The sequence below is a fragment of the Thunnus thynnus genome, chromosome 6 (assembly GCF_963924715.1).
Source record: "Thunnus thynnus chromosome 6, fThuThy2.1, whole genome shotgun sequence".
Taxonomy (NCBI): Eukaryota; Metazoa; Chordata; class Actinopteri; order Scombriformes; family Scombridae; genus Thunnus; species Thunnus thynnus.
Genome location: NC_089522.1, coordinates 30,832,081 through 30,845,843, shown reverse-complemented (window position 1 = coordinate 30,845,843; position 13,763 = coordinate 30,832,081). Strand labels below are relative to the sequence as shown.

Below are 13,763 nucleotides of genomic sequence, written 5' to 3'. Positions count from 1 at the left end.
GTTCCCCAGAGATAAAGCTGAGCTACAGATACAAGCAAAGCGCTCCCAAGGGACTCTCCAATAACCTGTTGTTCCTGTTCTCCTTTCTACAAAGTTAGGTTGTAATAAATGAAAGGTGCAAAGCAATAATCACCTTTGACGTTCCTCCCTACATGTTACACAGTGTGCTGTCTCTGTGTTATGGGTGTATAAATAGGTAGAGGTCTGTCTGCAATGAGTTGATGAGTAAAGTTTTAACTCAGTAATCAGCGCAGTTGTCTATGATCTGGGAGAATCCAGTTGTGGGGACCTCCTTTGTAAGGTAGTTTATTCATGAACACTTATTGTAACACTTTCATTTTCTAAAATTGAAAGTGTCATAAAAACAAAAACTTTTATTCGAATACAAATACAGACACAAATAATTTTGCTGCCTCAACAAATACAGATACACATATAAATACTGGGATCTCTGCACATCCCTAATATCAACGCAAAAATCCCTTCTGAAACTTAAAAATGCAGTGGAAACCACTGCTGAGAGCGGTGCAGAGTGAGAGAGGTTTCTAGGAAATGAATGCAGTTGTGACACTGTTGTGCTCTGTGAGAGAACATTGAATAGTAGGTTATCATTTGATGTATTTCTTGTATATATCATGCATGTTACAAATAGTGTTATTAAGGTCAGTTTCTGTTCCACTCCTGTTCAAACTTCCTCTGCGATGTGTCTATTCTAGTTCTATTTTCGTTCTTTCCTGTGTAAAATGAGACAGTTGGGTGCTTACAGTTAAAACAATTTTGTTGTATTTTCATCTGAGCCAGTGGTGATGAATCATAGTTTTGCAGATTTCTATGTGTCAATCTGATAAGCCTTTAGAGGAGAGTGTTGTTTGTTCTTGATTTAATATGGAAGCAATGTTATTTTGTGATGGTTAGGGTTAGGTTAGGTTTTTGTTTCTATTTTAGGGTCTTTTACTAATCTGTATGTTTCAAATTCTGTACAGAAGTATTTAAAGGACTGGTTGAGTGCCAATTTTTTCAGATGAAGAAAAGATAGCTAGGTGATGCATCATTCTTCTGATTACATTACTTCATAACCTGACAATGCTCTGTGTTTATTGAGTAATCAAGCAATTTTCCACTACAGCTCAAAACTGAAAATTGAAAATGTCTCTAAAATGGCTTTAATTAATTAACCATTAAAATAGTTGGGCCTCCTTTTTACCTCTTGAGACACCACAAAATATGTCAGGAAGTGGGTTGCTACCAGATGGTCTACAGACCATTTAGTATGCAGACAAAGATGCACCACAGGCTTCCTTATAATACCACAATACACATAATACCCGAGGCACATTTTGATGTGTTCTCTGTACAAACGTGTTTTTAGCTTCATTTTCTGTGCCATGATAATATTCGTTTGAAACTACTGCCTGTTTCACACGGGGGGGGGATGTAATGTAAGCTGTAATGAGAGCTTTGTGTCAGAGCCGAGACTGAAAAAGTACGCAGCGAAACTGAAAAATTGAGAACTGAAACCAAACAATTAAGCACCAAAACTGAAGAATTGAGAAATTAAAGACGCAGCAGCAAAAACAAATAACAAAGACAAGTTCTGTCAGCCAAAGAAGGGAGGAGGCCTATCATTACCAAACATAAAATATTCCATGAACCCCATTCTAGCATATTCAAAGATAGTTTGGCAGCACCATTCCTATATTAGATACAGATACACAGGAGAGAGCACTTACACAGAGATTTTTTTGCCATCAGCTGTAGTTTTATGTGCTGCCAACAGTATCTAGAATGACTTTGATTGGTGTTTTAGTGTTCAGAGCAGAGGTTTGTCTCACCTTGTTATATTTTATTTACAGTTTGTGAAATGATATCAATCAGATTGATATCAATCAACCCTGAAACCACAGGGCCCTCCCACATAGCAAATCCCAGTTTGTTGTCCTGAGCCACAGCCGCACTGTGCTTGTGCCTCAGGAGGTAGAGCCGGTCGTCCACTGATCGGAAGATCCGCGGTTCGATTCCTGGCTCCTCCAGTCCACATGCCAGTGTGTCCTTGGGCAAGACACTTAACCCCAAATTGCTCCTGATGGCTGTGCCATCACTGTATGAATGTGTGTGAATGGTTAGTTTCCTCTGATGGGCAGGTTGGGACCTTGCATGGTAGCCCCTATACCCATTCAGCGTATGAATGTGTGTGAATGGGTGAATGTCATTCGTAGTGTAAAAGCGCTTTGAGTGGTCAGAAGACTAGAAAAGCACTAAGTACAGTCCATTTACCATTATTAGTAATAATATAAATAACCATATAGATGTTGGCTGCTGAATATATATGAATTTATATATGATAACATTACTTTTGTTGTTTGTTTTAGCCTTAACCGGCTGCAAGCTAAAGCTAATGTACTATACAACCAGCATTCCTGAAGGACTGATTTAGGTTTAGCTAACTAGTTAGCTAAATTTGAAAAGAAGGGGCGCTGCTGGTATTCATCTGAGAATATGAATCTCAGGACTGCTGATGTATCTGCCGCTTCTGCTTCACAGACATGAAGACACAGGACCAGACACAGGATGATTAAGGCGTCACATTCTTTATATTCATATCTATTCATGTATCTATGTGGTATTTATAATTACTAATAATAACCTAAGAAAAATAAAGAAGACCCTTCTGTTTCTATTCTATAGTATTGTCAGTTGCAATAAACAGAATGAGATGGTGGTGGTGGTGGTGGTGGGAGGGGGGGAAATGTTATGTAAGCTGTAATGAGAGCTTTGTGTCAGAACCAAGACTGAAAAAGTACACAGCAAGAAACTGAAAAATTGAGAACTGAAACCAAACAATTCAGCACCAAAACTGAAGAATTGAGAAAATAAAGATGCAGCAGCAATAACAAATAACAAAGACAAGTTCTGTCAGCCAAAGAAGGGAGGAGGCCTATCATTACCAAACATAAAATATTACAGGATCTCTTGAAATGGCTAAGCTTGCCAGACACTGGGACGGAACAAATTCTGAATCGGATTGGGTCCTGATTGAACAGGAACTCACTTCTCCTTTTAAACGTATTGAGGCTCTTGCACAAACAACAAAAGAGGAGAAAAATAATACAATGAACCCCATTCTAGCATATTCAAAGATAGTTTGGCAAGAGGCACATAAAATATGTAATTTCTCTGATAATTATCAAAAATATGCATCCATATGGTACAACCCCAAAATAAAAATAGGTAAACAGATAATTTATTGGGCTCAGTGGTTAAGAAAGGGTATCAGAACACTAAATGACCTATTTGAAGGGAAGGTTCACCTCCATTGAGAAAAAAAACCCCCAATAGGTAACTACTTACAACTGCCAACAATGTTTCATAAAGCATCAATGTGGTAAGAGATACAAATGGGTGACAAATTAAAGGAAACACAGAAACTCAGGACTCACTGGATAATTTAACCATCATATACGTTTGTGTTCTGACATTCAGTTTCAATAATTTCTACTGTGTTTCTGACAAATCTGACAGGTTTTTTCTTTCATTTGGCGGACTGGTCTAAATACCACAATACCCGTGAGCCTCAGCTGCTGTTGCTATGGAGATGAAGCCAGTCGGAGGTGTGAATCAATAGTAGTAAGGAATTCAAAAGGCTTTGTTTTTTGAACCTGGACTTACAGACAGTCAAACCCGGAGTGAGTCTAATATCCTCCGGCAGTCTGTTTTTGCTGCACAGTAGCTAAATGCTGCTTCTCTCTGGGAAGAGTTAGCAGCCTGACGTACCTCACTATTTAATACATGCATTGAACTTGGTTTGTAAATTGTACCTCCATTCATCCTACATGTAAACATACTATACAAGGAGCATGAAGGTGCTAAACAAATATCATGTATATATATACAGATAGACAAATTAAAGGAAAAACCGGTCCAGATCTGACTGCTTGACCCCTACAGTGAGGGGATCTGATGGCTCTGTTATGCTTTGGGGGGCATGGTTTGGGTCCACTTGTCCCCTTAAATGGAAGCATCACTGCAAAATGAATACAAAATTGTTCTGAGTGATCATCTTTATCCTATGATGACACATTTCTAATCTGATGCTAGTGGTCTCTTCCAGGATTACCCAATTCACAGATCACGAAGAGTCACTGAGTAGTTTGAGTATGAAGATGATGTGAATCATATGTCTGGCCTTCACAGTCACCAGATCTCAACCCGACTGAACATCTTTGGAAGATTTTGGACCGACATGTTTGACGTCGCTCTGCACCGTCATCATCTAAACACCAATTGAGAGAATATCTGTTTGAAGAATGATGTTCCTCAACCTTCACATTGATCCTACAAGTCTCTGGAAGTCTTCTGGAGGGACGCTAGCCATTACACTTCTAAGCAATTCATCATTAAACTGGATTTTATCTATTTTTTTTACTGTTAGTCTTGTGAATTCTGTGTATTTACTAATCATTGTGTTGTACTTCCTATGAGGCCTTAAATTGATCTTTACTTGTAATAGTTTGTTTCCTCCTGGCTTGAGGGACACTGTAACTAACTGACAGTTTATTGTTACTCTTCTTATTTCCAATGCCTTTGTTGTAACCATTGGTTATCTCATCTTCTTCTGATTTGTAATCACTGCCATCAAATTGTTCCAATAATGGTTTTACAGCATTACAATGGTTTCCAGTAAAAACATTTAAGGACAACTGCTGTCTTTTATTGGAACAGTGTTTAACTTGCTGCATAGCTGTTCACCTACACGCGTAGTGAGGGCAGAGGTCAGTTTCTTAAAATAATAATTTAAGGTATTTTGACAAAATTATCTTCTTAAGCTCTCTCATGTCACAGATGTGATGGAAAGTTTCAGCAGAACTGCTATGCGGACCTTGAGTTGAGAAGATTATTTGTCAAACCACTATTCACAACGTCAAGAATGAACTTGCACACTCAAATTCAAGAAACCCTTAACAAAAATACTTGTGTATATTAAATTTATATTATTACACATCAGTATCAATATTGGCCTCAAAAAATCCAATTATCAGGTTATTATCAGGTTGCAGTGTAAATAAAATTAATGGTCATCAAATAATTATAAAATCTCTAATGAAGAAGGCAAAAATCAAAGTCGTCAAGTTGTAACAATTTTTAATTTCCTGTCATGAACTTGATCAAGCACAAGAAAAAGCCTTTCACAACACAAGGAGAGACAGAGCATAATATTACAGAGATGATAGATGGCATTCGTTTGCACCTTCGTGTCACAGAAGGGTGAACAAAACGAAACAAACAAAAAAAAAAAAAAAAAAAAAAAGCAAAAATAAAAACTTGGTTCAACTTGTTTTTCCATAGTGATAAAAGCTACAAAAAAAACTAACAATGTTCAAATCCTCTTGAGAACATACAGAATTATAATACAGAAACACTACAATACTTTTATCTCCCCGTCCCCCACCCTTTATATCCCCCCCACCCCACCCCACCCTCTACGTTACTCCTGAAGCAGAGGGCAGTACGATCACAGATGAACAAATATCGAGTACTGTACACAGACACGAGTCATCACGGCTCCACTGAAACCACAACTTTCTCAGGAAAGTGCCGGCAAGCTGCTGTCTTACCCACAACCCCAATCAGCAAGTTTTATTTTCAAGAATTTCAACTACAATACTGATTAAATACTGTTTGTAGAGCGTGCAGTGATGGTGAAGAGCTTCAGCCATCACTTGAGATCCCAATTTTTGTAATTCATGCTCTAAAAGTTTCCATTTGTCACCTCATAAGTGCTTTAGGGATGAAGCCATACTTCAATTTTGTGATATAGAGTAAATCTAATGTATCTGCCAACAGGGAGAAATTCTTTAGCATAGAAACAGAAACACAATAGTCTGTTTTTATAGTGCTGATTAGTCATTTTGTCAGAGAAACTACTTGACTCACAACATTGGGGTTTTAAGCAGACTTCCCGAAACTCCCTGTTCTCTCCTGTCTAACCATTAAGAACGATGTGTTGTGTTTGTGTGTGTGTTTGTTTCGGGAGTTATGTGTTTTAAACATGTGAATATGTGTGGCTTCTGCTAAAACATGATTCATACTGAATTTCTTCCCAAATAGTGGACAGAGCAATATTTAGCTCAGGGACAGGTCTTTTATTTCTATTTTTTTTTTTTTTTTAAATTTTAAATCCATGTTTTTCCAATCTACTCTCATTTATTTATAGTGTCAATTTGATTTTTACAGCTGCTTGCTGTTCAATTCAAACTCAACACTTCCTCCATCTGTTTCACATTAAAAAGAGGTTCACTTTTATTTCAGGAACAGTTGCTTAATTTCATGAAAACATGGCAGTCGAGCAGATTGGAACCAATTCATTGGTGGGAATTGTTGGTAATACATCCCCCTAGTTACAACTGTAATTCTTTTTATAATGACTTGTTTTTTTGAGAATTTATAGTGTATTTATCCATGTAATGTCTATGTGAGTGTATGCAATAGTTGTGTGTGTGTGTGTGTGTGTGTGTGTGTAGGGTGGAGGTATTAACATCAGCAAGAGAAGCTGCTGGGTGTATTTTTTTTTTTTTTTTTTTTTTTTTACAGGGGGAATCATACATTCTCTGGTTCAATTTGATTTTCATTCTTCTCACCAGGAGTAAAAAGGTGAAAGTGGAGGGTGGATGAAACTTAAATAAGACACCAACTTCATCTTTCCAAAGCTGTTACACAATCCTCCCGTTGACAACTTTACAGCGGCAATTTTGCGACCCATAACCCATCGTTCAATGTATCCAATTTCTGCCCGTTTTTGTGGCAGTTCTTTTTTTTTTTTTTTTGGCAGTGTTATGCGTCAGATTTCTGTTTTCTAATATATCCCAGAGGGGAGGGGGGGGGGGTCGCAAAATGTTGCAAGTAGCCACGGGTATATAGATTGTTGAACTCCTTGTACAGTAGTAGAAATCCTTCATCAGGAGGGTTTACTTGTTTCTGAGGAATGTTGGTTTCTGTTTTGCTGACAGAATTAGGCTCATTTGGATCAGATGCTGTCGCCTGTCGTCTGTGTCGACTCAACTTACAGTTTTTTTTTTTTTTTCCTTTTTCTTAAGTAAGTTTTTGGTTTTATAAGAAATCTTAGAAAAATCTGACACCCTTTCGAGAGGAGATTGCAACCATTGACCGACGCCTGATTGATTGATTACCTCGAACCACATCCTCTCCCACATAAACTGCAACGTTTTTTTTTTTGGTTGTTGAACATGTTGCACAGCAAAAAAAAAAAAAATTTCCCCAACACCACAGAATACCTCAGAGATACTCCGAAGTAACTCGTCCTTAAACTTCTACAGGTGTTTTTTGAGACATTTGATGATTTGTAGAGGGGGGAAACAGAGAGGTGAAAATGTGACAGACTTTTTTTCAAGGGTCAAGTCAAAAAAAAAAAAGAAAAAAAAAAAAAAATTGTAGACGGATCGTCCAGACTCAGATGGTCAACAGCTGTGAGCCGAGCGCTAAAAAAAAACAACAACTCTTTTCTACAACAAATCACTGTTACTTTGACAAAGGTGTGAAACCGTAGAGAGAAAAGCAACACTTGAAACTAACCATACAGCCGTCTCGTGTTTCACTGATGTTAATGGGAATCTTTTGTATTACAAAGGCTCAGGATTGAACTTACTTTCCAAAAAAAAAAAACTGAAAAAAATGCACAACCTAAAATAAAAATAGAAAGAAACTATAATACACTGACTTGACGGTTCCTTTGAAGATGTTCTTCTAAAAAGGTGTTGAGCTACACACCTCTAAACGAGCTCACGGACGTCACACCTTCCTAAGATGAACTACAAAAAGAAAAAGCTAGCACATGAACTCCTATACCCATAATGCCACATTCTAAAAAAAAAAAAAAAGGCAGTTTTACTGCAGCCAGAGTGACCCGACTAATCTACAGAAACACACTGTAAACAAGTTTTTAAAAAAAAAAAAAAAAAAACCCAACAATGGAAACGGTTTGTTGTCCTTGATAACTCTTGAGATGCACTTACTGTAGTAATGTCTGAAAAACTCTATGAATCACAGTTTTTTAGCTGCCGATACACATCCAAGTGATCATATATGCTAACCAGGCAGTAGATAACTTAACGTGCTCCCGTGAAATCATCTGTGAGTAAAGTGGAGGTCGGTTTTTGTGGTAAGAAGACGGATATCATCATGTTGGACCTCCGGTCCTTGAAAAACTTTATATTTATAATGCAAACTAGTGAGATTGAAAGCCAATAACTTACTCAAATATTTTTTCCCTGAAATGACCCGTCAGGCTGTTGCTGTGATGTGATTTTTTAGTCATTTTGCCTGGTGAGATCAGGAGAACCCGTCCTTCATTCATTTTTTTTTGATGTTTTTTTCATCTTCTGGCCTATTTACAAGTGTTTCGTTTAAACTACACGAGACACAAAACTATATAATATCTGTATAAATAGTTTCCAATGTAAAGACTATTACATTTGAATGTGTGACAAAATGCGGCATTCCTGGAGTCAAACTGTGTGGTGGTGAAGAGTGTTTTCCTGGTTAATGCTATGGGATGTAGCACATTTTCTGTATATACTACAAAGCTAAAAAAATCTGTGTAAACCCTGACGTAATTAGTTTGGTTTTACATCGGTGTGTACATGGGCAGATGCAATGGTCAGATGTATTTGCAGCTTTTTTTAAAAAACAAAAACAAAAACAAATATTCCATTACTTACATATATAGCTGCTTCAGTTTTCATACAATATACTGGCTGGTGGCAGCAGTTTTAAGACAATAAATGTAGTTTTTTATTTTTATTTTTATTATAAATAATTCGTCGAGCTATAAGTTTGAGGCGTTGTGTGTTTGTTCGCACGTTCCTCTGAGGTTGTCACACCTGTCCGTACTGCAACTATAAAGAAGTCAGTGGATTCTTTCTATAATGTTAAAAAAAGCCCTTCTAGAAATTGTATCAGAGCTTCAAAAAAAAGAAACCTCCCCCCCAAAAATAAAAATAAATAATCACATTTTCACCTTTGTGTTTACACCCCAGGGAATTTCTGACTGAAAAGACAGAGCGAGTTTTAGATACACTGTGTTTGAGGAGGATGCAGTCATATCTGCATCTGCATCTGTGTGTTTTTTTTTTTTTTGAGGACAGGGGGTTGACGGCGGGATTTCCTCTCTCTGCCGGCCGGGTGGTGACTAATGTGGGTTCAGACAGCCTCATCACCGCCTGCTCTAGGTAGTCTGCAGAGGGGAGGGTAATGAAAAATAAACAACACGTTAGCAGAGAAAATAAACTCGTACAGATGATGTCAAATGATTATTCACAAGGCCTTTTAAACAGTCCGATTAGCATTCAGAGGCAACTACTGTTTACCTGCATAGTTACCGTTGCTTACTAGCGCCGTTGTTTTGCATAGTTAGTGCCCTGAATTCAAACATCTTTTGTGCATTATTTATTGTGAGCATGGCAACTTCATGACACACTGACATTTGCATTGATTACTCTTCCCCTCGACAACTAACGATGAGAAATATTTACTTAATAGTGGGAGGAGAGAGACATTTAGAGGACCTTAACAATCTCCATTTGTTGTGCGATTGTCTTGTCAAACACAGCGTGGTGCATGAAAAACAAGCCCCCAACAATCATATTTATAATTCATGATGAGGAATAAAGGGCAAAATACACCTACGTCTGTACTAGATGGCCCTCTAGGTAGGTGAAAACATGTGTCATGGCGAGTTAATGTGTGTCATGGTGCGGGATGATATGTCGCTGTCTTATTTTCCCGTCATCAACCCTCTGGGAAAAAACGCAATTTTATTCCGTTTGCTCCCCGGATTGACATACTGCAGCTGCCACGCTTCCGTCTGTATGTTGGAGTGCAATAAAGTCCTCCATCACTGTATATGTCATTTTATAATGTAATATTAATCCTTTCATGCATGGCGTCCACTACAGTTGACAGATATTTGGAGGCCATTATGAACCATTTAAGTTGTAGTACCAGGTGTTGAATCCCCAAAGTGTTGTCTACAATTCCATCTGAATATCATTTTTGACTCTCGCTGTGATTTTGAGATATTAAAACATAAATTTTAATAGTTTTAATAGTGTACAAAACCTTTCAGCTCTCTACTGTCAAACAGATCATAAAAAATATGCTAATAATGAAAATCCAGACAGTTTCAATGCCATCTGAGCCATAAAAGTAACAATTAAGCGCCACTGACGACATTGTGTACTACGATGAGAAGAAAGCTGACCTCTGCATCTTGTGAGCGGAGCAGGATGCCGCCGGGTCTTCCTCCCCCGAACCTTCACGTTCCGACTCGCGCTCCCGTTTTCCTGTGATGCTGCTTCTGTTGTGCAGGAGGAGTCCTGAATGTTCAAAACAAAAAGAAATCTTTATCATTATCTGAAACGCTCTCCTATTGGGGATACAAGAGTAGTAAACTGAGAAAATGTGAGGTCTAGTTAGATGAATCTTTGGTGATTCCCCTACGAATTCCTACATTTCTCCATCTGAAATTAGAACATCTAGTGGTACAAGAGGGACAGAGTCAGGTCTGTTTTCTACCTGGGTGTTGAGGCACAGCAAACTCGTGGTAGAGTCGGCTGCTGGTGATGGTCTGGTTAGCGTCTGGCACTGAGTGGTATCCTGCAACACACACATCAAACATTTTGTGTTTTGTGATAGGGCTTTAAAGTTAAATATCACTATCAAATGTCACAGTTACACTCATATAGTCTTAATATAATGATTTTACATACATGCAAAAAAAAGCCTTTTATAGTTAAGAGTCTTTAAGTCTTGCTGGTTGCTTTAAAAAGCTGTGATGGAACTGAAATTACAAGGGTTCATCCTTTAGGGCAGTGGTTCCCAACCCCCCCCAAGCTGCACACCTGGACATGACCACAGAACATTTACTACCATGCACCAATTAAATTATTCAATTCTGCAAGGTTATTATGGATTATAAGGTTTATTATAGGCTATTTTGTGGTATAACCATGAACTGTCTGGCCTCCAACAAGAGTACACTGTGCTTTAACTAAAGACATCTGTCGTCAACACCCACTTTCAGGGTGGGTGTTGTAACAGGAAATAGCTTATCACTCAATAAAACACACAAATAGAGCATTGTTAGGTTATGAAATAATGTAATCAAATAGTACAATCAGAAGTACAATGCATCATAGTTCTGGAGACAATGATGCATACTGCCTTGCTATCTTTTCTTTGTCTGGAAAGTTGGCACTTAAATACTACTTGTACAGAATTCAAGACATCTGTTTACTAACCTTACAGGTCAGCAACCAACCATCAACTAACCTAGGAACAGTCTTTCTTCACGACCATATATGACAGTACATAAGCATGCACCAAGTAGCATCACAAAATAACATTACTACCACACTATCCTCTAAAAGCTTATCAGATTTACACATAAACATCTACATAACTATAGTTTATCTTATCACTGGCTCAGATAAAAGTATAACTATCTAAAACATGTGTGATATATTCAAGAAATACATCAAATGATAACCTATTATTCAGTTTTCTTTCACAGTGTCAGGCCATTACCTGAGTTGTTGCTAAGTTGTCTATTTTTTTTTTCCCATTTAGTACTTAACTACAATGAAATACAGACCAATACATTTTGTTTTCTGTTTTATTTCTGCATATTTACTCAGCATAAATGTGCAAATTTACTGAGCATGGATCTGTAAATTTCCTCTCAGTATGCATAGATTTTGATATTTCTCAGAGAATTTTGGCGTAATGGTTGTACAAAAGAGAAGGAAATGGGGGGGGAGTAAGTTTAGATTGCATAGACAGCGATGAGAAGTACTCTAGGTACTTCCCTAGATGGATAGGCTACTTGTAGCAGTGGAATGCGTTGCGAAAACCGCAGAACAAAGCCTGCATTAGGGAATGTCAACATGGCTGTTCTTGATTTGCCTATTTAAACAATGGGTACAACTGGTATCAATGTTATAAACAGACTGAAAGTGAAATGATAGTAATGCTATCAGGAAACATCCATGTCAGGTGAGGAAATACCATGCTGTTGCTGTTGTTGTTGTTGTGGCAGCGGTTGCATTTGTTGTTGCTGTTGCCGAACACCGCTAGGCCCCGACTGTTCTTCACTGTCAAAGTTAAGTAGGATGCTCCCGCTGCCGTTACCTGTTGCAACGGAGCTCCCCGACACTCCAGGCACTGAAAAAAAAACAAACAACACAGAGGAAATGGGTAAATAAACACACCATCACTATGACGGCGCCAATAAAAAAATTCCTCACAATATTATTTGTATAAAATTGACTTACAATGTGAGTTGTTGTTGTTGTTGGTCCCTGGCTGCTGCTCTCCAGGAGAGTAAGCCATCATTCCTCCGTTCCCGTTCCCATTCCCATTGGTGGACGGCACTGACGCCAACAGGCCTGAAAGACGTACAAAAGATATTTGTTTGAAAATTTATTTTGAAGACAGATTTTAATTCCCAGAGGAGACAAAACTCTAAAATTGTTTCCATTTGGCCATTTAACAAGGACAGATGGTAGGGGAATGCAGTTGATGGCCTGACAAAATATCTTGAGTGCTCCATGTTGGGAAACACAGGTATGGTTTTTTTAAGATTCCACATATAACATATGCATGTAGACACCAGTACAATACAAAGACAAAAAAAGAGATATATAATTAGCGCTTGAGAACAACCCCCTTGAGAGGATACAGCATTAAATAAAATAGACTCATATGTAATGAAAGAAAGGGAAGCCTGAGAAGCTGTTTGCAGTGAAGCCACAATGTACAAAGTAACAAACAGCACTGATTTGAGAAGAAAAAGAAAAAAAAAAGCATGTTTTTACAATTGTTCACACTTAAGTAGAAGTACATTCACTTAATGAGGTTTCCCAATTTTTCCAAGCTGACTAAACCAGGAATTTACAGAAGGAGCATCAGGGAACTTCCATTCATACACAATTTGTTTGCAGCCCAGTATGAGGGTTGTTTGGATCTGTTGACTCTGCATGTGAGGGACACAGATCTTTAAGAAGACAAGGACACCGGAAACAAATAGACTAGGAGAGAAGAGATTTTTTACCTCTGAGTATGCTCAATATGGGTGCTAATTCTCACCCAGAAGTCTCGTATGTTAGGGAAGTCCCATAACATGTATATCAGAGTACCCTCTCCAAGATGCACCAAGATCAGACTCCCAGACTGTTTCAAGGGAGGAGGCTGAGTTATCTTGGTGGCGTAGCAGCATTGAGAAATATTAAGATGCTTAGCGTCCTAACCCAAACACCATTAATATCTGTATGAAGACGTCTACGGTGGAGTGGTGGTGTGGAGGGGAATCCAAATATTTGAACAAGCAGATGTCTCTGTTGTAAATAACTGATATAAAGGTCATGCAAAAGACTCTTTTAGATTGTTGACAGATCGAATTCTAGACCCAGAAGTCTCGTATGTTAGGGCAGTCCCATAACATGTATTTCAGAGTGCCTGGCATTTCCTGTCTGGCATTTCCAGCGTTCAGGGCTATCTCTTAGTTTAACCTTATATAATTTTGATGGTGTCCAGTAATGAACGAGTCTGGTTTTAAGATCTCTGGACATATTTTTAAAAATTTCTTAATACCAGGTTCTACTTTTCTGTGAATGACACACCCAGATAAGTCTCCCAGACTGTTTCAAGGGAAGAGGCTGAGTTATCTCGGTGGCGTAGCAGCATTGAGAAAT

At 38.2% G+C, this 13,763-nt stretch overlaps 2 protein-coding genes across 2 annotated transcripts in view; both read right to left on the bottom strand.

Moving 5' to 3' along the window:
• rps21 (ribosomal protein S21) overlaps positions 1–13,763 on the bottom strand; it is a 324,604-nt gene that overhangs the window by 37,433 nt on the left and 273,408 nt on the right. The gene's annotated exons all lie outside the window — the stretch shown is intronic.
• LOC137185092 (cryptochrome-1-like) overlaps positions 5,123–13,763 on the bottom strand; it is a 39,002-nt gene continuing 30,361 nt past the window's right edge. Inside the window, exons 11-15 of the mRNA XM_067593337.1 lie at positions 12,345–12,458; positions 12,079–12,234; positions 10,588–10,668; positions 10,274–10,388; positions 5,123–9,247 (exon numbers count right to left, since the gene is read on the bottom strand). Coding sequence (XP_067449438.1) covers positions 9,214–9,247; positions 10,274–10,388; positions 10,588–10,668; positions 12,079–12,234; positions 12,345–12,458 — 500 coding nt within the window. The 3' untranslated portion in view covers positions 5,123–9,213. The remainder of the gene's footprint in view (positions 9,248–10,273; positions 10,389–10,587; positions 10,669–12,078; positions 12,235–12,344; positions 12,459–13,763) is intronic.